Here is a 24944-nt window from a genome sequence, read left to right as displayed (position 1 = left end):
CTGGATCTTTCTTTGTATTGTATCATAGCATTTAGTTAACAGTTGTCTCAGCTCATGTGAGCTAATAAGGAGGCAGCATTCCAAAAGCCTAGGAAAAGCCTTGTACAGCCTACTGGAGCTGCAGGTAGCTACACATGCCATGGTAGTCTGATATTAACATCATATAATCTTTTAATGATATTTTCTCGGGGCTGCCTCATATCCCCTCCTTTCATCTTCCTACTTTATTTTGAAGTCTGTTAAGTGAGTTCTGGATACAAAATTACTGATCAGACAATGTTGGGCTAAGAAATGACTCACAGAGACTACATAAAGAAACTTTGGCTCTTTTCAATCAGAAAGTTTTTCTGGTTTACTTCTCAGATGCTTGGAAACACTCCTGAATGGTGTCCTGTGCTAACAACTAAATTAGACAATTTCCTGACATCCTAAAAATTAGTCACAACATGGAGGTGCACCCAATCATGACTCCCTGTTGAGTGGACACAAGTGCACATGAATGATACAAGATATCTGATACACCTGAAATGTTTCGTTATGCATCTGAAGGTGTACACATTAAAACAAAATAAGTTGAACTGTGACTTAGACTTCTATAGAGATGATTATTTGAAATCAGCTGAAAATTAATTAAGTGAAAGTTAGTCATGGCTTATTTGTTCCATGGATTTCACAGTGCCCTCTGTAATTCTGATGAATTTTAGATCCAATCCCATATATGAAGTTGTTGCTAGGAAGCCAGCAAGCCAAACTATTCAGAAAAATAAAACTAGGTAAACCTTACACTAGAAAAAAAGTGAACCAATATATTAACATTCAAAATAATGTTGCTTGACTGGCAGGTTTACAAATAATCTCAGCTTTAGAAACTGCAGGAAACAATTACCTGAATACGGGATTCCATGTCAGACACCTGATTTTGTTTGTTTTAAGTCGTTGAATTTTCAGAAACATTGTAGAACGACAAGCAGGTTTTCAGCCTATGCTCACTATCATTTTACATGGTCAAAAGCATTCTTTCAGAGAGTGCTTGCAAAAGCATTGAAGCCAAGAATATGAAATAAATACCACCTGTCAGGGTATTTGTATTAGTTATTTTACTGTCACAAGCAACATGCATGAAAAATGTGATGTTAGTAGAATTCATTGAGCTACTGTGAAAAAAATTATTTTATTGTGGTAGATGGATTATCCAGGGAATTACACATACATATTAACACTTACGTTTACAAGCAGTTCAAGCAAAATGCAACAAATCTAGCTAAATTACCAAATTATATCTGAGACACATGGTACATAGCATCTACTAAGTTCTGTAGCACTTTACATTAATTTCAGTGTGTGACATAGGAATAACTTTCCTGCTGAAATAGAAAAGCTGCTCCCTCATTACTAATGCCAACAGGATTAAAACGTGCTCCTATTTGGAAAGTGACTGACATGGTTCAAGACTGTTTACCTCAGCTCTGTCAGCCTCACCTTTGCCCTTCTGCTTTATGAAACACACGCCTGCAGCTAAAATGGAACACAGCTGCAGACTAAAAAATGCTTTAATGACATATATCAAAGAAGACCACGTCAATCAATCAACTCTATTTAAAGCATTTAAAGTGCACTTTAAAACAATTGCTCAATATTATTGGAATGTACAATTTTTTTAAAAAAATCATATTTATTTTTTATTATGTTTTATTTGGACTTTATGGACCATTTGTTCTTCCTTTTAACATTTTGATCCAAAACCGGGATTTCCAGTGTATGAACTGTTGGTACACACAAACAAAAATTCCCTCAAAAACAAAAACAAACAAAACTCCTAAAGGTAGCTAAAAAAATCAGAAGAATACAAATATCTACATATATTGATTATCGCACAGTACAAGTTGGAGGACAATGAGTTAAAAATATCCCTGATTAGAGTGACATCTCCTGTTTTCTTAAGCTTTAACAGAGTTCAAGAAATTAGCAACATGCATGTTAAGAAGCCAAACAGATGTTAGTGCATTGTGCAAAACTTACATGCTGCCAGTCTTAGAAGGCAAGCCTGTTTGTGGGGGAATGACCTCTCTATCCCTAGCAGGAGACTCTTTCATGTCAACACTCATTCCACCTTCCTGAGTTTCTGCAAGAGAGGCAAGAGGGCCAGCCAAAGCTGTGTCTGCTGTACTGATATCGGAGGTTAAGTCACTGCTATCGGCATAAAGCAATTCCATCTGGGTTGTGGTCCTGCGGCGTGCCTGGAACAAATTGGGAAGAGTGGGAATAAAACCTTGTAAGTGAATCAGCCTTATTCAGTATTTGCTGTGTCTACACCCTCAGTTTGCCTGTAACAAGGTTAAGGGGGTGCCTGTGACTTCCTCTCTCTGCCCTTTATCCTCACAGGGATCTTGTGATCAGGCTGAGTGAGAGTGTCACTCCTAGGGTTTCATGGCTAAGCAAGTATTTGGCCAAGATCTCTGGAAACCTACACGCTAACCAATGCATTACTTTATGGTGACTTTTTAAAATTGTACAGCAGCAATTTGCCTCTGGGCAATAGCTCTTTACCATGTAGACTTCTGAAATTTTCCCAGTTGAGAGCTAAAGGGCAAGAGGCAAGCAATGGGACAGTTTCAATAGATTAGAGAAGTGGACAACCTTGCAATGACATGCTGAGCGATTCTTGACAGGTGGGAAATGCGAAGGGCAATTGCCCTAATTCTAGGGCGCCACTTCTCAACCCCTGTTGCAACATCTAACACACCTGGATCCTACTGCCTGCCCCTAGCAATCCAGCCAGCTACCAATAGAGAAAATATTATTGGCAGAGGCAGTCAATATCCCATGAGTGCACAAACATAAAGAAAAGCCACAGAACTGGGTGCAAGGCACAGTATTCCCTCCCTAGAGGATCTCAACTGTTAACTTAAAATTGTTGTGCCACAACAGCTGCTTTATTTTTGCTTTTGTTGGTGCTTTTTGAAAACAAACGAACAAACATTCTACTATATGCTCTCTCTCCAACCTGTGTGGTTTATCAGTTCTGCTCTGGCCGAGTCTTGTTTATAATCAGACTGGCAGAGAGATTATTTCTAGACAGAATGCAAAGGAGCAATCTCAAAGTTTCAGCTCACTTTAGAGGCATGAGGGACTGCATAATGCCCTTGTACCCAAGGTTCAGGGTCACCCTGTGCTTTGGGGGTTAGATATTTCCAAGATCATTTGAGCCTGGAAACAACCCTTCCTAGAAATGGCCTAAAGTCCTCTCCCCTGCCCACTTCCCATCAAACGTCTCTCCCATCTAATCACTGGCCTGGAACAGCGGCAGTATATTTGCAGCAAGCAATGAGGGAGAAAACGGAGATAAGTCTCCTCCATCCTCCCTGTTCTGGTAAGGGCCACACTCTGGCCACAGGCAGCAACAGAAATATATCTGTTCCCTCCTTTTTCCCACATCAGACCTCCAGAGACTCAGAGAGAAGATATAGTTTTCCTGGTAGTCATTGCAGGTGAATGTTTATCAGAAGGAAGCAGCAGAGGACCCACACCTGTAATGATGCATTATTAATCTTGAAAACGTAAGACTTGATGAAATGATACTTACATCTGAACAAATGTATTGAAGATTCCACAGCTATGAAAAATGCCACTATATCACCATCCACAGAACTTACCTTATTTTTAGGCTTGACTTCACCACAAAGCTTCATGAGGTCGGAAGACAAAGAACTGAAAACAAAGTTGCAATTTAGTGAGAACCTCTTATAGAAACAAGGGTCAAAATCCTATTAGTTATTTACTCTAGAATAAATGCACCGGCATAAACTGCAGCAACAAACTGGTTAACAAGGGATATAAATGGCAACTTGCTAACTAATGCCAATTCCCTGCTGAAATTCATTCCACTGTATTAATTTGGAAAGTCTAACAGCAAAAACAGGTATAACTCTTTACCAGTGAGGTCAGGGTTCATGCCTGCATATACATGATCTAATGCCTCCCTCCAAACCATGCAGCTTTCTTCAAATTACAGTGGTGCCCTGCTAGACGCTTACCCTGGTAGACAACGAAATCGCTTCATGATGAGTATTTTGTGATCGCTACTGTGATCACAAAACGGTGCTTAGATGGGGAAAATCCATTTGACGACAATCGGTTCCCTGCTTCGGGAACCAATTTTTCTCTTTACAACTATCAGAACAGCTGATCGTCGGGTTTCAAAATGGTTGCCCGCTGTTTCAAAATCCCCCCCCCGTGTTTCCTCGTTTTACAGGCACTGGAAAATGGCCGCCCTATGGAGGATTTTCGTTTTACGATGAGGAATTTCACCCATTGGAACGTACTGAGCAGTTTCCAGTGCATTTCAATGGACTTTTTACTTTCGCTTGACGACGATTTCGTTCTACAGCGATTTGGCTGGAACGGATTATCGTCATCAAGCGGGGCACCACTGTATTGAGCTTGTGTACTACCGAACTTTTGAGGTGACAACAGTTGATATAGGCATTCACACATGCAAGGTTTCAACTGATAACACTGTCGACCAGTGACACGTGTTCATATGTGATCTAATGGTCCCAGATTTTGGGTTAATTTACAGAAGATATTTTCCTCAAAAGAGCCCAGATAAAGGCTTGGGTTGCCTCAGGAAGTCTACAGAAACAGCCACTAAACGAGAGAGGCCAGCTTGCGGTACTGTTTCACTCAGATACCTGAAAGACCCAAATAAAGCCAGGCCTCCCCATAGGAAGATGAAGGGCTTGAGCCAAACAGTGTTCTTAGTAGTTAAAGAGAAAGATCAATAGGCCTCTTCCAGACAGCTTCTTCTCTACATCAGCATAAGCTCTTGATCTCATTCCTCCATCTGCTTAGAAGGTGCTGGGAAAGGTTACACTTTTTAATGCTAAGATTTAACAATAACCATTTTTAAAAATAGCCATGGGCAAACATTTCACACTGACTCTCACCTTCCTTCAGCTCCTGGACTGTTCAAAGGAGCATCTTCATCAGTACTATCTTCCACGTTTTCTGGAAAATTGCCAAAGTCATTGTTTTGTCAGCCAATTAATTCATATACAATATCCTATCTACCACAAAGGCTGCTGCTACCCAAAGTGCAAATCACATACAGTACTTTGTTTTCCCTATGCAAACATTTACACATTTTGTCCATTTTTACTTTGCTTTAAATTAAATTCAACTAAATTTGAGTGATGTCGTTTCCCACAACATCCTGAATACACGCATTTAGCTTCTTTATCCTTTCCACATATTTTCAGCCTTAGGAGGAACATCTAGTATCTTAACATGGTATCCAGAATTCTGTTCATGCAAGGTTTGATTGGCTTGTCCTGGCTAATTTTAGCCAAGCAATAAGATGCTGGGATGTGTCTCATTTGCGTAACTGGGCACATGGCCAGGCATGGAACTCAGACACTGTCCAGCACCTCATCAATTAGCAATGATTAGCCATGGCAATTTACACAAACTTAGCACAGATACCAGCAGGATTCTGGCCATTGCACTGAGGAGAAAATTATAAATACATCATCATTATGTTACATGTTTTCAAGTCAAAACTGACTTATAGCAGCCCTAACAGGTATTTCAAGGTGAGACATTTAAAGAGTCATTTTACCAGTTCTACACAACCCAACAAGTTTCCGTGGCTGAACAGGCATCTGAACTTAAGTCTCTTGAATGCTGTCCTGTTATTTACACTACAGTACATATCAAGTACAGCACTAAAAAACATAATGGCCCACATCCTGTTGCTTACCTTAGTAAATCACACTAAAATAGGCTCACTAAAATCAATGGAGATTCAGCGAGTCAATTCCACTGTAAGTTCCATTGATTTAAATGGGCCTACTCAAAGTGTGACTTATACTAATGTAAGTGACAGTTAGAGTATGCCCACTTAAATCAATGGAGCTTATGGAGTTGACCAATAAATCCCCATTGATTCAATGGCCCTACTCAAGTGTGATTTATTATGCCAAGCAACAGGATTTCAGCCAATATGCCCTATGTAGACATATGATATTCTTGTACATCTTTATTTCCATTACTGATCATAATGAATAGTGAGCAAAACATGAGTGGGATGGGGCTGTATTTTGCATTTATCTACCTTATATGTTAAATTCTGCAGTCCATAACTATGTTGGTGCACTTTATTAGCAAGCAACAACTTACAAAGCACAGTTATTTCACTATGCTACATTTACACGTTAGCTGTCTAAAGAGATACAGCATCTATGAAAGAAATGGGAAGGAAGTGAAGCTAAACAGATGAAATGGAACTTGCAGTAAATGATGGCAACTGTAGGCATTTGCTCACACAAGTGAAACACGCTTGCTTGCATGCTTGTCAGTCACTGCCACAGGACATCATACACATGTCTGCATGCAGGGAAATGCCAGATGGATAAGCCCATAGTAAAAAATATGTGGCTGTCACTGAAAGTACCCAAAGTTTAACTGAGAAACACATAAGTAAAATACAAGGGGAAAGGAAATCAACAGATAATCATGATATCCTGAAGTACTCTGGAGCTACCACACTGCGTTTTAACTTAGTTTAAGCCAGTGTCCACTTGGCAAACCATATAAAAAGAGTGTCAGGTCACACCAGCCTTACTACATGGACTAAACCCAACATAGACATAGAGAGATCTTTTTTTTCAAAACTATTAAGGGTGGGGTAAGGAATACAGAAGGTAAAGGGCAATGGCGGAAAAAGGATTTTGAGGATAAGAGAACATCAAATATATAATCGTTCAATCTCTTCATATTAAGTATATAAGCATATAATCAATTCATATTCCAGTAAAAGCTCATCTTTCTAGTTCTTTTTTTAAAAAACTATTTACCCCCCTAGCTTTCAACTTGCAATTATATTATAGCTTAAATCTAAGTTATTCCAACACCATCAGAACACCAAGACCAGTTGTAAGATACATCCCCTCTTTCACCCTCCTTTTGTCTTAGAAATACGCTCGACAGGCCTGACATAGTATACATTCCATTCACTTCTCCCATTTTCTCCATGTACTTCTTTTGTTTCTGTGACAAAAAGATACGGATTTCTTCCGTATTTTGAAAGGGGAAACAGCATCTAAAGCAATAGTTTGATTTTTAACCTCAGTTTTTCTGGCTTTTTTTTTTCTGGCCAGAAAAGACATAGAGAGATCTTGAACTATATTATGTATTACTACTGTTTTTATTTTATAATATTGTTTTTACTTTTACCTATTATTGTTAGCCACCCAGAGCAGACTTTGGTCTAGATGGGAGGAATATAATTAAATTAAATTAAATTAAATAAATCTGGAAGTGGAAGCAACAGCAGCCCAAGACATTTTGACAAAGCCTCACTTATGCCCTGCCCTTGTGCTTGAGCCAACATTTGACACCCACTTCTATCTTTATCTGTGCCTCCTTCTCACAATGACCCCTCAAGTCATGCCATGTTCCAGCGCTCTTTGCTACCACCTACTGGATTAAAAGTCATTAGAACACTCTGGCATTATCAGTGAAGGACATTCGTCCTTGATGAGAACTCTAAATGGGATACCAAATGAAATTCTGCCAACTTCCAATCTCCAGCTATCTAATTTCCTTTGAGGATGAATGTACTCTCAGTAATTTGGCTAAGACAATAAAGTCTTATCACTGACTGCAATAAAATTACCTAGAATCTCAATTTGCTGTATTATAAAATACAGTTTCACTTAACTGTGTGAAAAGTTATAGCACTGTAGTCAAGGAAACGGAAAAGTAAGATGGTTCTAACCTTGTAAGTGTGAACTAACTGAATCCTACCAGGCCAACAAGGTTACATGTCACATGGCTGCAAAAAATCCACACTAAAAGCTAGTCATTGGCTCACACTGCCAATGGGCAGATGCAAGAAGAGGGTTCTGTGTTTCCTTTGTGTTTTTCTTGGATAACAAGTTCAAAATAGTTTCTTCCCCATGAAGTTGTGCATTGTGGCATTCATTTTTTGGATGTATGCATGCCTGTTTCCTTTAACGGAAATTTGGCATCTGAATGTCTTAAATAAACAAGCTTAATGAAATGTAATTTAAAAATATAACTTGAAGTGGTAAAATATGTTTTACATGCCCAATCATCAAACCTTGCTTCCCTCTCCAATTCTCCACAGCCATTCCCTCTGTCACATGTTCCATACACCTCACTCATACAGCCTTTTCATCCCCAGATCACTTGCTTGTTTTCACTCATTCCACATTTAATGAACAATAGTGGGCCTATCTTCTCTTACACGCCTATAGGTCTGCATTTTGGAAGACACCATAGGCTTCAGGCTCACACTTCCTTCCCTCTTAAAAGAAGGATAAAGTAATAGCTGAACTTTGGAAACCTCATGTGAATCAAATGTAGGGTTTTATGTTAGTTTCATTTTCTACACGGTGAGAAAAGCAAAACAGGGCCAGGGTAAAGAAGTCTTTAGAGAACAGCTTCATGGCAACCAAAGCTGTATTCCCGTGTATAAGTGTGGTGCTGGCACAGCACCAAACACACATTCTTATGGCCTAGTACTAAAGCAGCAATAGCAGCAGCTTGGCATGAGGCTATATTCTGCATTATGCAGACAGCTTTCAACCCCTCCATATACAACGCAAGTGGAGGAGGTGGTTCACACATGAATCCATGTGAAAGCCTGAGCCACAAGAAACAGAACAAAATAGCCAGTCCAATAGATGAGAAATGGAATAAGATAGCCAGTCCAATTTTAATGCCAGGAAACACAGGCCAGAATCCTGTTGGGGAAAAACATGCACTCAACTGTACTCATGCCAGAAGCTTCCCTGTTCTGGTGTGGTGTCCACTGTATAAATGACTTTGTAAAGGTCATCCCATCAAGGGGAGAAATGACCTGTGTAATTACCATTGCATGCAATTCTTTCCCCAACAGAATTGTGGCCTTAAATTTAACACACAGCTTTCCACCTCTGTACTTTGTTGCTTACTGTAAACTATTAAAAAAGACAAACTCAAGAACACCAAATACATCAAGTTTCACAATTTGATGTATTTTCTCTCCCTGTTAACTATTTGACAGATATTGCCACTTGACTATATCCATACACACATCATAAAATGCTCGAATGTACTGAAAATTCCTATATAACATTCACATAAAAATAAGCTGTTATATGCGACTCTAAAATGAGTTGTTAGATTAAGAGTTACATTTTATCTGGAAAATTGTTATATGTATTGGAACTACAGTAAAAGTGAGAGTGCAGAAGTATCAGCAATAATGTTCCAGTGGGCAATGGAAAGATTTTAAGTACAGTACTTTCACACCGATTGCATTCATGTCTGTCTCAGTTGTTAACATCAAACTAGTACATTTTTACAAATAAACTGTATCCTTAGAAAGGGGGCGGGGAAGGATTTTGTAAGCATATAATGAGCACATTTCCCCAACAGGACATGCAAACTTTATAACACACTCACATTCTACGATGCATCAGTTAGTGTATACACATATCATTAGTACCTCATGCATTTGTGTGATACACAAAAAGCTACATATACTTACCCAACGGTACGCTATCTAGGTCTGTGTAAAACAACGGCAAAGAGGAAACAAAAAGCAACACTCCAATCAAAACCAATCCATTTGTAGAGTGGTCATTAAAGAGTCCTACATTATATTATAAATAGATTTAATGTATCAGAACTGGCAGAATAGATGCTGTATAGTACACACCACAAGATTTTCTACAGTTCAGTTGAGTATATGAATTTAAGTACTTAGAATTTTCATCACGTTAATTGTTTAAGCTCCTAATATTGTAGACATGTAAATTCAAACTATAATGGTGGAGTTTTCTACATTTCATTAGCACGGAGAACGACATTTGTAAAAATAAACCTTTAAATGCATAAAGATCAAATGATATTTTATCACTTAATATAAATACAGCATCTATTCATAAAATATCTTATTTGAAAACACACACTTAATACAAACATGCATCATTAAGCAAACGTAACATGCAGTGTAATTCTATTTCACAGAAAAATTACCTTGCAATGCATGGCCCAGCAATGCATCAAGTTCAGGATTTAATTCTGCCTTTTCTTTCAACATGTGGAACAAAAGTTGGTTCTGGGTAGCGCTGGTAATTTCTGTTTGCTTAAGGCGTCCTTCCAGAACTTTTATCTGAGCTTCTTTTTGAGCTGCCTGGAGACCCTATCAAGATACAGGAAGATAAAGGAAGATATGATCACCTCCTTAAATCTGTAAACCATTCAACAAGGTTTATAAGTACATATACACACAATTTCTATAATCTATATGCACCATATTAAAAATCAATTGATATTTTGTAGCTCTTGTGCCAACTGTCAACATACATTTGTGACATTGAATGGGAAACAAATTACAAACTTCTACATCTGTCCTCATACCATGCAAAAATCAAAGATTATCTCGACATGTAACAAAATACTCTGTGTTGAGAAGGAAAAAAGTCCACACTGTTAAAAGATTAACGGAGATTTAAGATTTTTTTCCCAGTCAGCACACAACAAAGATGAAGTCATGAAAATAAGAATCAAAACGTAACAAGACCTGAAGTCTTAGATTAGCAAGAGTTTTTTCTGTTGATATGAATCAAAATGAAATAATATAAGTGGAGAAAACAGACCAAGCGACATTTTGCTGCCTCAGACAGAGCAGCAAATCCCATCTTAAATCTTCTGCCTACTATCAAGAGGCACTGAACATGCACAGAATTGTCTTAAAAGCAAATCATCAAATGTGTGGAGAAAGGGTGCTGATTGGGACCAAAACATGGTAACATTTCTCCTACCTTCTCCCTGAGGGAACAAGAGGACTTTTGTGAGCAGCAATATTTAACAATGAGGATGTGCTGAGAGGCACATTCAGATCTTGTGAGAGTATATGTGTTACCTTATTAATGCCCATTGTAAGGAAATGTTCAAGTAAATATCGAGCTTCTGTTAGGGTACAGGCATTGATCACTGCAGTGACATCGAGAGTCTCTCCTTCCTCCTGCACAAACAACAGAAGATAGCAGAATTATTATTATTATTTAAATCACTGAAATGGTTCGGGACTTCAGAAGTACTTTTGTAATTAAAAATTCACCTTGCTAAGCCTAGAATATTTAAGAAAAATTCCAACAAAAATTACCACATAAAAATTATCAAGATTATTTCAAGAAATGATGACAGATGGGGCATGCCCCCCAATACTAACATTTAACAAATATAAAAATTATACCTCCAAAGACATTTTGAAAGCTTTAGTACATCCAACTGTGCACATGCACAATTATTGAAATGCGGAGTTTCAGAGAAAAGGCAAAGCCTACTTTAAGACTTAATAGATAAACAGTTCCGGGATGATGTTATTTTACTTGTGGCTTTGATTTGTAAGTGAAAATATAACAGTGAACAATAAATCTAACAGCTATGTTAGAACAGTTCTCACAGACTAGACCTTTTCTTTCAAAACAGGGAAAACAGTGAGAGTGGCACCAACACACCACAGATTCAGGTTCAGATACTACATACCTTTGCTTCCTCCATCTGCATAATGTTTGCCTGACAATCTGAAATACTGTCATTGATGTAATCTATATTTGCAGTCAGTGACTCCATCTCTTCATTGATATTTTGAATGGTTTTTTCTATATCTGGACCACCTTCTCTGATGACCCTCTCTCTCCGTTTGGAAAGCTTTTCCTTCCTTTTGGTAAGTTCTTCACGTTGCTGCAATGTTATGTAAAATGTCATGTAAAAAATACAAGCTAGGAAAAATAGCCAGAAATCTTTCATAGCAGAAAAAGAAATGATGAGGCTATCATGTATTTAGGGAAAAAGAGAAAGCATGCACTATAACCAACAGAGCAGCTGGCCTTTATAACATAAATGGCTGGCTCATATGAAGGATGTAAAGAGTATTCTTCTAGTTTATTTCAACAGTCTTAATTTAATAAAACACCTTAATGTGGAACAGAATTTCTTGCCTTCAGGTAGAAATGAAATAAAGAATACTATTGTTCACCATCAAAGTGTCTAATTTACATTAATTGGCCAAGATCATACTGGTGTTTGCATAACCTGCTGCGGCTAACTGCAGCTAATTGACAAGGTGCTAGGGAATACCTCTGCTCTGTGCCTAGTCTTATGCCCAACTGGGCAAACAAGAGGTACCTAAGCACCTCATCAATTAGCTGCAATTAGTCACAGTAAGTTACATCAACCTTATATACAAGTACTAATAGGATTCTGGCTATTGTCTCTACAAAGAATTAGTGGCCTTTCAGTTTGAGAAACAAAAGCACAGACTCATACACAAGAGGTACTGAATGATTAGCTGATGGTTTAAAAAGCATAAGCCATCCTTCCAAAAACCTCAAATCCTTCAGCCTACACAGCAAAGCAGCAACCACCATCTCCACATAATCTGCATTACCATCACTACTGTTATTTCTGTTAAAATATTATTTTACATAGTAGTATGCAAAAGTTTCATCAGCAATGTTAAAGTCTAGTTCATGACCTTACATTACCATGTATGGTAATGTATGTATGCTTGTGGTTCAAATTTACTATGCTGTATTGGCACTAGATGAATAAATGACATTCACTCAAATGTTGCAACTAATTGAGTAAGTGCTTGAGTCAGTCCAGGCTTACCTTAAGCAGTCTGTTCATGTCAGTCTCCATATTGGATATGGTCATTTTCTGCATAATAATCTCTGTTACTCTGCGTTCAAGCAACTGCCACTTCATTCTGGCTCCCTTGGAAGTATAAATTCTTGATGTCATTGCTTTTCTTTGATACTTACTCCTGCAAGCAATTTGGAAATTTACACTTAGTATGGCATTGTATTTGCTCTTATACGTATGCTGTCAAGCTGCTTCTGACTTAAAGCAACCCAAGCAGCGTTTTCAGAGTTTGTCAGGTGATCAAGATAGGTTTATCACTGTTATCCTTATCCCCTTGAGTTTCAATGGTTAGGTGAGGATCTGAACTCAGGTCTCCCCCATACTTTATCTATCCACTTTCACAACAGTATTGTATTTAACATAGTGATGTTTTATGTTTAGTATCTCTAATACTTTTACAGAAAGCTTCCAATTTTCTTTCTTTATAATTTCACACATGAAATTTAATGTGAGAAAATTTAGAGGCAACAGAGAAGTACCCTTCATTTTTAGAAAATCTGAAATCTTTCAGATTTGTGCATAATATTAACACAAATGTTTCCAGTGCTTTTTCTCTTGTGTTTTTTTAAATAAAAGAAGACATTAGAAAGTAGCATTTTCTAAAAACCTGGGCAAAATACACCTGTTTATAATAAGATATTTGCTGAAATAAAAAACCTTCAAATTTCAGACTTTTGTTGAATAAGGAGGAAAGTCTGTTGAATTAGGAATAAGGAAATGGCTAGTGAAAAATTAAGAATTTTGTCACTTCAGATTTTCTTCCCCATGGGCATGTGAACCAAAACTACAAACTTCTCCAAATTTCATTTTCCTAATACAGAAGACCCTGAAAATGCATATAAATACATATTTGCTTGTAAGAAAACAACTATTTAAATATGCTGGTGCTTCAATAAATCATCTGGATTCTACTTCACAAAATCAGAATGATGGTTTTGTCTGAAACACATGGTTGATGAAACTTCCAGTCTCTTCCCCATCCACATCAGAGAAGCCCAGCAAACTGTCAAAATAAACTACAAGGCTCTTCATGGACAAAAATCCTTGTTCATCCAGATGCACACAGCCATAAAGGATCCTGGTTATTAGGACAACTCCTGGTGCCAAAAAGACCCAGGCTTACAGCAAACTGCAGATAAGATGGAAATCTGCTGTAGAACCAAACTGAACTTTCTGAGGATATATAATAAGGCCAAGTATGCAGCAGGTGAGATAGTGGTAGTGATAGGGCACCTATAATGGAGGAGATTGTGTTCATGTAAAATGTCCTTGGTCTATCCCCAGGCATCTCTCAGGAGGGATGATGGAAAAGACCTCTGTAAGAAAACCTGAAGAGCTGCAGCCAGTCACACTACTGTGGCAGAGGGACTGAGGGGATGACTAATAATACAGGAAATACTCCGGAATTGGGACAGTCAGATTTATATTATTCTCCACTCACTACATAATGTACAAATCAATGCAAATCAGCCTGGATTCCCTCCCACCACTGCAAAACCTTTTCCCCTCTACCACTGGAGCTTCTACTTCATCGCTTCTACAGGCAATATGATCACTTTGGCCAATGTAGAAAATAAATGGGGGGAATTATTCAGAGGTGGAGAGAGAGAGAGAGGAAGTAAAGGGGCACTCATAAGGGTGTTAGCTCCCCTTGACCAAACACCCTTCTTTCCAAATCATTTTTAGTTCCTTTTTTTAAAGGTTCCAGGCCAGCACTGAGACAAAGTTGCACCGGGGCACATCATCATCATCATCTCAATTCTGATTTGTGGCAATGCTTTTTAAAGGTTTTCTAGACAGCAAATACTCAGAAGTGGTTTGCCATTCTCTTCTTCAGGTGGTGCCTTGGGACTGTGCATCTTGCCCAAGGCCGCACGGGTTAGTTCTACTCACAGGAAGCACAGTGGGGAATCAAAATAGATACATAAACCACTAAGCTATCCAGCCAGCAACGTGAACACATGTTGTCTTAAATGTTTTAAAAATAGAGAGGGGGGGAGGAAATTACCGATAAACACTTGTTTGCAGATTGTTAAGGCACCTTTTGCTGCAGCAGGGCTTCTGCACATTTGGGCAGCCACTGCAGAAGCTGCTTTATCAAGTACTGTTTAGTGATTTCCTTCTCTCACACACTACTAACTCCTAATCTGGTCTGCTAAAGCAAATTCACTCAGGAAAACCTGATTTCCTGGATACAAGTTCACAATACAATGCATACTTTTCTTGTTGTATACTTGCACACTGATCTTATGAATGATCTTGCGAATGCAGAGGAAGTTGCCTGCACCATGTTACACTAGCAATCTGTTAAGCTAAAAGCACAGCCTCAGTACAAAAATTTGACAATTAAGTATTTGCATAGAATTACCTGGTACCATTGACTGTAGCTGCGGGCAATGCTTGGACCCTTGCTACAGGTATTCTCATCTTCTGTTGTGATGCTGCTCGTGACCCATCATTGTCTGCTGAAAGCACATTAACATTTGGTTCTTGATTAGAATGTTCAGGCAGACTTAGCTTCCGGCTTGTTCTCCCAGCCACTTTATCAGACATAGGTCTAGCTTGGCGACGAAGAGCAGTAACCTAAAATGGTGAGGAATCAGTGTCTAGTTAGTGGGTGGTCCAGCAGTGAAAAAACAAACCAGTCAGCCAGCCAGCCACATTTAGCTTACAAATCAACTGCATGTCATAATTTGTGCAACACTGAAGTGGGCTGGTACCTCTTCCGTTCTGCGGCGCAGAATAACCTCTTGATTCCTCTTCTGAGCCTCCAGAAGTTTTAGCTGATGCTGTGAAGAAGAGGTATCAATCGGTTAAAGTTATAAGTACCTCAATACCATCACATACATAATTGCCACCTAGTAAACCAAAGAGCGACAAGGAAATACTTCTTCTTTCCTAATACTTCCTCTACAGGGGCAAGTACTAGGTAGTCCTACTAGAGAATTATATCCGTAGAATGGTTCAGATTCACATATATGAATACTGAGCCCCCCAATCCTATCCATATTGCCCTAGCTTCAACAGGTCTTATTCCAAGTACACATATGCATACAACTGCCATTTTAGCTTAGTATATGACATATCACAGCATAGTGATTAGTTTCTCAACAACCAACTTTTGGAAATATTATTCTGCAGTCCCTGGCAGCTCAGTATTGCACTGTTTTAAGGTGGCCATCAATTATCATTGACACCTTAAAATAACATATACTTATCCATGATCAAACCTGTAGTTATTTAACACACCTACATGGCATTAATAAAATAATGTATTTCAAAATCTTTAAAAACAATCTGTGCCAAGTCATCATGAACAAGTACTGTAACAGTCTTATTCTTCAGTGTCTAGTTCCCCATTAAATATCATGCAGGATGTTAACTGTCACTACATGTTTTCAAAACTAACTTCACAGTTTAATGATGCTCTGCATGAACCTTGCTACTTTCCTTCATATGTCCCAGATGGTCCATGATTCTGCTTCACTGGGCCAACCCAATATTTAGCATGAAAAGAGAGAGGGAAAAATCTTCCTTTCCATATTAAGCATTTGTATGAACATTTGGGTTGCCTTTTTTTTTTTTTTTTGCAGCATTCTGAGATCTTCTGTATTAATTTAGAGGCAAATGTACCAAAAACTAGTATTCCACACTTAATACAGCTGTAGAAATACTGCTTAAATGGAACATCACCTGTAGAGCTCTGGTTATTTGGTCTAAAACTAGATAAAACAGAATTTATTTTTTTTAAAGGAAGCCCTCTCATGCTGAGAAGGTTCCTACCCTGATGACTGGTATCATCTCCCCAGTGTTTCAGACAAAAATAATAATAATCATTGCCATCATCATCCAACCCACAACTGCTAGAGATTGAACCCTTTCTTCTACATATTTCACTCAATATGCTTTCTTTTTTTAAAAAAAAATGTTTTCTGAGGGTGGATAAAAATCAATGATTTTTTTTAAAAAAACCAAATTGATTTAAATCATTGTTTAAATCACTATGCAATAAACATCAAAAATCCATTTTTAATTTATATTGTAAATTAAATTGATTTAAATCACATCTACCCTGGAAACAATCAATAAAATTTAATTATCATGGATATTTGAGCCATATCAAGTACAGTACATACAGTACATACTCTTTCACTATGCTTTCATATAACAATTACCTCTCGTTTTCGCTGCTCCTTTTTAAGCTGCGCAATCTCTCTATTTCTTCTAGATTCATTCATCCTAGCTTTCTCTTGTTCTTCCTTCATTTGCTTCATCAAGCGAACCTGTATAAAATGTTTTTCAATTTAAAAAGCCACTATTTTAAAAACATATGCAGTTCTTTGCATTCATTCTATGCTTTTGCTACAAGGGTGATACTCCTCTCTCACTTTTACTAATACCTCATAGTAATTACTCTCCTAACACTGTTTGTTTTTATATTTAAAAAACCAATACATTAAAGGACAAAGCACCTATTCACCAACTATTTCAGTTTCAACAGTTCAGGAGCCAATTCAAACAGCTGTTTACCAAGTAATAACTAATCACAGTGGATCAATAACGATTGATCAGTAGTGTCTGTAGCATGTTCTCACAGTGGGACCACCAAACCCCATACCCAATCAAAAGACAGTACACAAGGAAGCAACAGAGCTGTAGAACACCTGCCTCACCATATGTGTGGAATAATTACTATATATAACAGGTTTCTCTAGGCAACAATATCTCACACTAATCTACCACTTGGTAAACAACTACCTGTATCCATACTGAAAGGATGACTAAAAGAATAATTTTAGTTGTCAATTCACCAATTCATTAAACCATGCTTTCCAAGCAGGAAAAAAAAATTGTAGAATGTTTGAGAAAGCAGTTCACCTTTCAGACAGTTCCATATTGTATAAAGAAATGTGTACCTTTGTTTTCTTCATCTCTGCCACATCCTGCTGCAACTTTTTCAATTGTTTTTCATATTGAGATTGATTTTTAAGTAAACGTGCATGTTCTTTCTGGGCAGCCTGTAGCCTCTGCAGTTCCTTATTCATTGACTGGAGCTTCTTTTCATATTCTGTTTTAATCTTTTTTGCTTTTTCTTCTGAACATGTTTCTACCGAACCTAAACAACAACAGTGGATTTCTCAATCTATCATACAATTATGTATATGTTCAATGCCTGCCATTCACTGCCATTATTTTAGGTGCACATCACCTTTCCATTTTTTGCTAGTGGCCCTGGGTTAAAATTCCTGAAGAGACGACCACTCCTGGGGAAGGTGTGTGTGAAATTTTGCCACACGAGGATTAACCCAATTTGTCCTTATAAGGAGTGCAAAGTCAAACTGAGAAATGGAAGAGTCACAGGCGTCAGTGAACTCTATAACTGAGGAGCCTGAATCAAGGTTTCCTAATCTAAGGCTTTACATTGTTTCTCTTAGTCTATTTTATTAAAATTTCTATCATAGCACCTGGCTCTTAAAATGCGCTCAAGGCGACTTAGATATAAAAGATGGCCAACCTTCCCCTTCTTACCCAGGTTTTGAAGCACCTGATCTCTTTCAAGTTGAGTGTCTCGAATCTTGTGTTGTAGCATCATAAGCTTTTCCTCATACTGCCTTTTCAAGGTCTGAAGTCGCCGTTGGCTATTCTCTAATTCATCTATCAGCTTCTGTTTTATGGCAATTTCACATGTGATGTTTGCCAAATCAGCCTGATAATGTGCTGTAGTTAAGAAGAGAAAGAAAAATAGAAAGAAGATTAACACATTGTAGCAGTCTACATTTATAGACTCAAAGGCATATGTGCCTTAGATACAATTGTGTTTCAGATATGATTGTTCATTTAAGCAAACTTATATTTGACAGATTACTATGTTTCAAAAGCTGAGTAAATATCCTCATCATAGAGGCTTAGCATAAATTTCAGAATTCTGGAATTAAAAAGTCCAGTAAGGGAAGTACCAAAAGGGTTTCATATATGTTCATATTAGTTTTTCCAAAGGCATTTAACACATTTCTAGGATCAAATCATCCAAACAAATAGCTTTTAATAGGGGTAACTGATGGCATTCCCACCAATACATGACTGCCTTTCGTGGCCTTTGCTAGCATCACACTATAAAAAGAATTAGAATTCATGGATCCACCAACAAACCACATGGCAGGGAAGGCTGCAACTGAAAAGGAGGGTCAGAAATTATTGCAAAGATCATATTTCAGTGTGGAATGGATTAGTTGTAAATGTCTTGTTGTGTAAGAAAACAGAGGTATACAATTTGAAACAAAATGTACCTTCTAATCAGTGTAGGCTTAACATATCCTGTACTGGTTACATAAGTGTTAGAAGTAAGTTAAGCAACACCTTGAAAATAGCTTGCAAAAGGACATTTTAGAAAACCAAAAATTCTTGCCCAAAGAATCTGAAGTATATTGCTGCAGGGCATTTGCAAACTAAAGATGCACCTATGCTCCCACATTATGATCTAATTTATGAATGAGCCAACAGTGATATCCCCCAGCCTATTTACCCTAACAAAAGGTGTGAGTATACAGTGGAGAAAAATGGGAATGGATCCATTATGAAGTCACACCCTGGACGTCAGGTTTCCCTAGGTTAATCCACTTCAGACCACACAGGACTCAGCAGGGATTCGAAGGAAATCACTCTTGTTTGCAGCTTGTTAACAGTTTGAATCCTCTCTTTTCCAAACCTCGTAACTGTGTTAGATTCTTTATTTATTTCTTAGACTTGCTGTCCTAACACTAGGACAGCTAGGTGACCAAACAGAGAGAAAAAAGTGAGGAGGAAAGAAACAGGAGAATTTTTTCAGTTCAGCCCTGTTTCCAGCTAGTTAAAGTAACTCTGCTATGCTCTGGCTGTCCAGATTTGCCATGGTGCTACATTAGTAAGTCTTTAAAAGGAAAGAAAGGAGGAAGGAAGGGAAGGGAAGATTAAATAGGAACAGGTGTGGGAAGAAGATTCAAATGGCAGCTAGTTTCCCCATTGTCCTACCTCTCTCAATGCTGCTGTAGCTGGCCAGAATGGCTTTAAATACAACAGCTACAAACCCCTCCACATCAAAAATAAAATAGAACAGAAAACCAGCAGCAGTGAAGGAAAATACAGATTACAGGAGTAAAATTCCAGGATGATTCCCTTTTTTATGTCCTGTAGACAGTGGGAAATAACGTGAATCTGATCATCCCAACCTCAAATCATTTCCCGCACTATTTGTCAACGTAGCTGCACTCTCAGAGATGGGTAGGTATTTGTAGATTACAATTATTTAATTTTTTTGTCACCTTTCTCATCAGAATCAGAATCTGATTCATCTGAGCTTTCAACAACTTCCATGTCATCCTCTTCTTCTTCTTCTTCTTCATCCTCATTTTCATGATCGCTAACATCCTGACCATCTTCCTACAAAATAACAACAGGAAAGGAGTCAAAACAGCAAGTCCTCTCTAGGGCATTTACTTAATACATAAAGTATAATTCCAATTGAATTTGAAAATGAACATCATCTGTTCTGTTGATGCGTAGAGACATTTGGCATTAAAAAAACCCTATAAAGCAGAATAACTATGACAAAATTAATCATATATATGATGTTGTTCTTGTACTTACACATTTATGTCTTCTTCCTATTGTTCTCCTGAGTTAAGCTCTGAGTATTAAAACTCAGAGCTGAACAACAGGAAGGAATAACACCATTTGCATGGCAATTACAAAAAGCTGAAGCCTTAAACTAAGGTGGGAAGTTTTTAGTTGTCCTTAAACTTTTGACTTCAATGGCCAGAAATACCAGCCATCAAAGCTATTATTAAAAATTTAAGGAAACTGTAGACCAAATACCTACATGGGTTCCTCACCCATACCTTAGAAATTAGAAGCTTTTTTAGTAATAATTAGTAGGAGTATTAAGGAAATCAACCCTGAGTGCTCACTGGAAGGACAGATCCTGAAGCTGAGACTTCAATACTTTGGCCGTCTCACAGGAAGAGAAAACTCCCTGATGTTGGGAAAGAGTGAAGGCAAGAGGAGAAGAGGACAACAGAGGATGAGATTGTTGGACAGTGTCATTGAGGCTACCAACATGAATTTGACCAAACTCCGGGAGGCAGTGGAAGGCAGGAGGGCCATGGGGTCACAAAGAGTTGGACATGACTTAATGACTAAACAACAAGAACAAAGGGGGAGTATTAATGTCACAATACTTACTGTTTCTAGCTCTTGATTCTCTCTTTCAGAAATACCCTTTTCTTCCTGTTTCTCCTGTTCATTATCTGTGGTCTCCTCTTTAACGGTACTACGATAAGAAACATAGAAGGTTGAATATCTGAAAGGGGCTCTTTCCTTCTCAGCACAAAGCAACAGCCTGCCTAGAGAACTGCCACAACCTAGTGCTTTGAAAGCAAGAGAGATGATCGCAATAGTCAACGTTTCAGCTACTCTGTTCCAGAACTTAGGAAAGCTGTTACTTCCAGCTATGCATCTCAGCATCCAAGCTCTGCTCTACTCATATCAAAAATATGCAAAATCAAAAGACTTGGCAACCGCAAAGGAAAACACAGATCCCAAGCAAATCCCCGCAACCCCATGCATAAAATGCATTGTGGAGACCTAGATACAAGGCAAAACAGACAGGCAGTGAACTGCAAATGGGAAGAAGGATTGCATTGCAAAGCTCAGAGACAAGGCAAACCCACCCACTAGGAAGACTCTAAAGAACTGTTGAATGATTCTGTCTACATCATGCCAGAGCAGTTTAAAGTTAAGCTGGGTGTAAAGAACAGCAAGAACCACAAAGCCATGATAAGAGGGATCCCAAAGGAACTGTCCATAAAATAGGTATGTCCCACTCACATAGAAGGATTTTTCAGGACCAAGACAAAAGATGCAGCCTGAGCCTCCCACCAAACATGCATACACTATTTGGTTATAGTGCATGTTGTGGAAAAACTACCAATAAGCATAAAAACAGCATCCTGAGAAATCAAGTGTAATAGGTATTGCAACACACACAACAAAATCCTATCCACAGTTATTCAGACATAGGGCACACTGAGCTTAGTGAGGCATAATCCTTACAAAGGACATTTAAATATTCTGCTTTAACCATGGATAAGCAAATGCCATATGGGTTATGAGTTCTTCAGTGTTGTCCCTTAGCAGTTTCACAAACATAGCTATTATGCAGGCCCCCAAGCATTAACTCTGGGGAAAGCGCAAATACCTAAAGTTATAGGAATATTATACTGGAGAGGTTGCTACATGGAAGTCCCATAAAAGTGCTTTGGAGCAACTTCTAGCATTCACCAGGGTTAAGATCATAAGACAGTTTGTTACTACAGCTGTCTGAGATTACCATTGTCCTAATGGGAAGAGGGCATAATTTTGACTGTAGACCTAAATAGTGTGATGTGGCTGCAAAAAAAAGGTAAATGCTATTTCAGGCTGCATTAACAGAAATATAATCTCCAAATCCCATGAGACACTACTTCCCTTCTATTCAGCACTGGTTAGGCCTCATCTTGAGTACTGTGTCCAGTCCTGACCAGTGCACTTTATGATGGATACCAACAAATTAGAGCAAGTTCAGAGGAGAGCAACAAGGATGCACAGGGGACTGGAAACCAAGCCCTAGAAGGAAAGATTCAAAGAATCGGGCATGGTTAGCCTTGAGAAAAGAAGACTGAGAGAAGGTATGACAGCATTTTTCAAATAGTTGAAAGACTCTCATATAGAGGAGGGGCAAGATCTGTTCTCAATCATTCCAACTACCTCAGGAGGTGGTGAGTGCTCCAGTACTGAACACATTCAAGAGATAACTGGATAACTACCCATCAGATCTGCTTTGATGTGAATTCCTGCACTGAGGAGGGTGTGGATTCAATGGCTTTCTAGTCCCCTGCCAACTTCATTATTCTATGATTTTGTGCCTAATAAATTATAAGACTGGCCCTCTTTGCAGGTCCATTAAATCACAAAATCCTTTAACTCAGGGGTCCCCAACCTCTGGTCCACGGCCCACCGCTTGTCCGTGGCCTTGGAAGGACCAGGCCGTGGCGACAGATCTCCCACACCCCCACGTATGCACGACCCACCCACCTGCACTCATGGGTGCCCCGCCCCCTGTAAGCATGTCCCGCCCCGCAAGCGCGCCTTACACCATCTGCACAAGCGCACCCTGCATCATCTGCACATCCGTGCGAGTGCGCCTGGGGCCCCGCACCATGTGCACAAGCACACCCAACCCCCTGCTAGGATGCCCCCGGCCATCTGTGCATGCGCACAAGCTCACCCCACACTCTGTGAACAGACCCCACACCCCCAACTGATTTGCGGGTCGGGAAAGGTTGGGGACCACTGCTTTAACTGGTACAACTGAAGAGTCTTCACCTTATTAGAAACCCAATTCATCCAAAACCATTAAAATTTCATTCTCTTTTGAGAACAATTATTCCTACCAGTAATGTCCTTCAGTTCACTCTGAATGTATTATTCCTACAATGGTTCCTATCTATATTTCAAAAACATGAATTCAATTTTTTAAAAAGTGGGTTCAATAAAAAAATTATCTTATCCTATCCCATCTTCCCCCATTTCTAGCCACCAACCCCTATTTTGTTAGATCCCATTATGTGCCACATGTCAAAAGTAGAGATGGGGTATTCATATCCATATACAAATACCCCCCACAGATGGTGTTAACAAGGGTCAAGCCCCAAGGGGCTGGACAGTCATCTTACCATTCTGCCGTGGAGGCAGACGGTGTGATTCTACCAATGGCTCCACGGTGGGTGATCCGCTCGCCACTCCTGGCAGGGGGCGAAGGACAAGCCTAGCTGCAAGGTTGAAGAGTGGCGAGCAGATTGCACGTGTATACGAATACCCCCTCTCTCTAGTCAAAAGTAAAGATGTTTAATTTAAAAGGGTGATGTCAAAGTTTCAAACGGCAGATTGGTGAAAATGAAAAACCCAAGTACAGTTCTGATACACGGCATACTAATTTTATGGTGTCAGTACATCAGGTTACAAAGAGGCTACCAGTAAGCTCTAACCTCTGTATTCTGACAAGAATATGTTGACTGTAGATCAGAGACTTCCAGTATCATGACTACAAATCTGTCCTGTGCTAATTACTGGAAGCCTTTAAATGTTCCAAGCATGAGTGGCATCACAAAACGTAGCATCTGTCCATTTCGAATAAAACTATGGGATATAGTTTTATTTGAACTATGGGAATAAGTTTGGTGAGGAATTAAAGCATTCAAGAGAAATGGAGAATGTTGAACTGAAAGAATTATTTTACTTCACTGTAGGAATTGCAATAGATATGGCTATTAAAAAAAGTTTTGCTTGTATATTTCAATTAATTTATTATTTGCCCACTCTACCTATACACATTTATGATTACAGATGTACTGCAATAGTGAATTTCAATCAGGTTCACGCTGCCCTCAAGGCTTCATGCAGTCCTTTGTGCTGCAGAGTCAAAATGACTGTAATACAGGCTTAGCTTTCGGGACTTCTATCCATCTAACCGGCTAAGCTGTGATGATGTAGACGCAATACAGTAATTCACAGCACCTTAAATAATAAATGCCTAACTCCCTCTGTCACAAGATAGGATAATGGAGGCACCACTTGCTCTGAATGAGTTCTATTCAGAAATCCATTCCCATCAACAGAACAGTTAATCATACTGAAGCTGCAGGATTAGGCTTGTGCGCAATGGATTTTTGTGAGAGCCCAACGTGCCACTTCTGTTTATATAATCTCCACAAACAGAAAAAAATAATAATATTGCCCATGTCTGCCACTGTTTTTTTATTAGCAGAGTTCCTATACTTTGAAATGCTGCATGACCAGCAAAATTTCAACATAGAAAGCATGTCACTGATCTTCTGCTGGCCACAGAACCGCAAAGGGGCAAATTCCCTGACAGGAAGGGGTAGCATATTCCAGCTGATCCCTGCAGTTCCACCTAGCAAACAACATGAGCCCACTGAGAAGAAAACCGTTACAACACGACACAGCATTTTTCACAGGTGCGTCTTCCATTTTCAACTTAATACAAAACCAACAATACATAAAACAAAGGGCGCAGATGAAGAAAGGAAGCTCTCTTCCCAGTTGCCCATGCCTAACTGGAGTCCCAACCAATATGTCCTATGTATTTCTTGGAGCACTTCCTGCCTATTAGAAGTAGATTTGAGAGG

General features: G+C 38.8%; 1 protein-coding gene across 1 annotated transcript in view; it reads right to left on the bottom strand.

The window, feature by feature from the left end:
- The window catches only part of KIF21A (kinesin family member 21A), an 88779-nt gene that overhangs the window by 25177 nt on the left and 38658 nt on the right, over window positions 1-24944 (bottom strand). Inside the window, exons 13-27 of the mRNA XM_073000631.2 lie at window positions 20941-21028; window positions 20022-20139; window positions 18253-18441; window positions 17640-17839; window positions 16899-17006; window positions 15444-15512; window positions 15092-15306; window positions 12691-12844; window positions 11563-11760; window positions 10937-11038; window positions 10048-10213; window positions 9557-9577; window positions 4947-5007; window positions 3654-3708; window positions 2020-2237 (exon numbers count right to left, since the gene is read on the bottom strand). Coding sequence (XP_072856732.2) covers window positions 2020-2237; window positions 3654-3708; window positions 4947-5007; window positions 9557-9577; window positions 10048-10213; window positions 10937-11038; window positions 11563-11760; window positions 12691-12844; window positions 15092-15306; window positions 15444-15512; window positions 16899-17006; window positions 17640-17839; window positions 18253-18441; window positions 20022-20139; window positions 20941-21028 — 1962 coding nt within the window. The remainder of the gene's footprint in view (window positions 1-2019; window positions 2238-3653; window positions 3709-4946; window positions 5008-9556; window positions 9578-10047; window positions 10214-10936; window positions 11039-11562; window positions 11761-12690; window positions 12845-15091; window positions 15307-15443; window positions 15513-16898; window positions 17007-17639; window positions 17840-18252; window positions 18442-20021; window positions 20140-20940; window positions 21029-24944) is intronic.

The sequence above is a fragment of the Pogona vitticeps genome, chromosome 5 (genome assembly GCF_051106095.1).
Source record: "Pogona vitticeps strain Pit_001003342236 chromosome 5, PviZW2.1, whole genome shotgun sequence".
In the NCBI taxonomy this organism is placed as follows: Eukaryota; Metazoa; Chordata; class Lepidosauria; order Squamata; family Agamidae; genus Pogona; species Pogona vitticeps.
The sequence above is the reverse complement of the archived record's forward strand: the minus strand, read 5'-3'. Positions and strand labels throughout refer to the sequence as shown.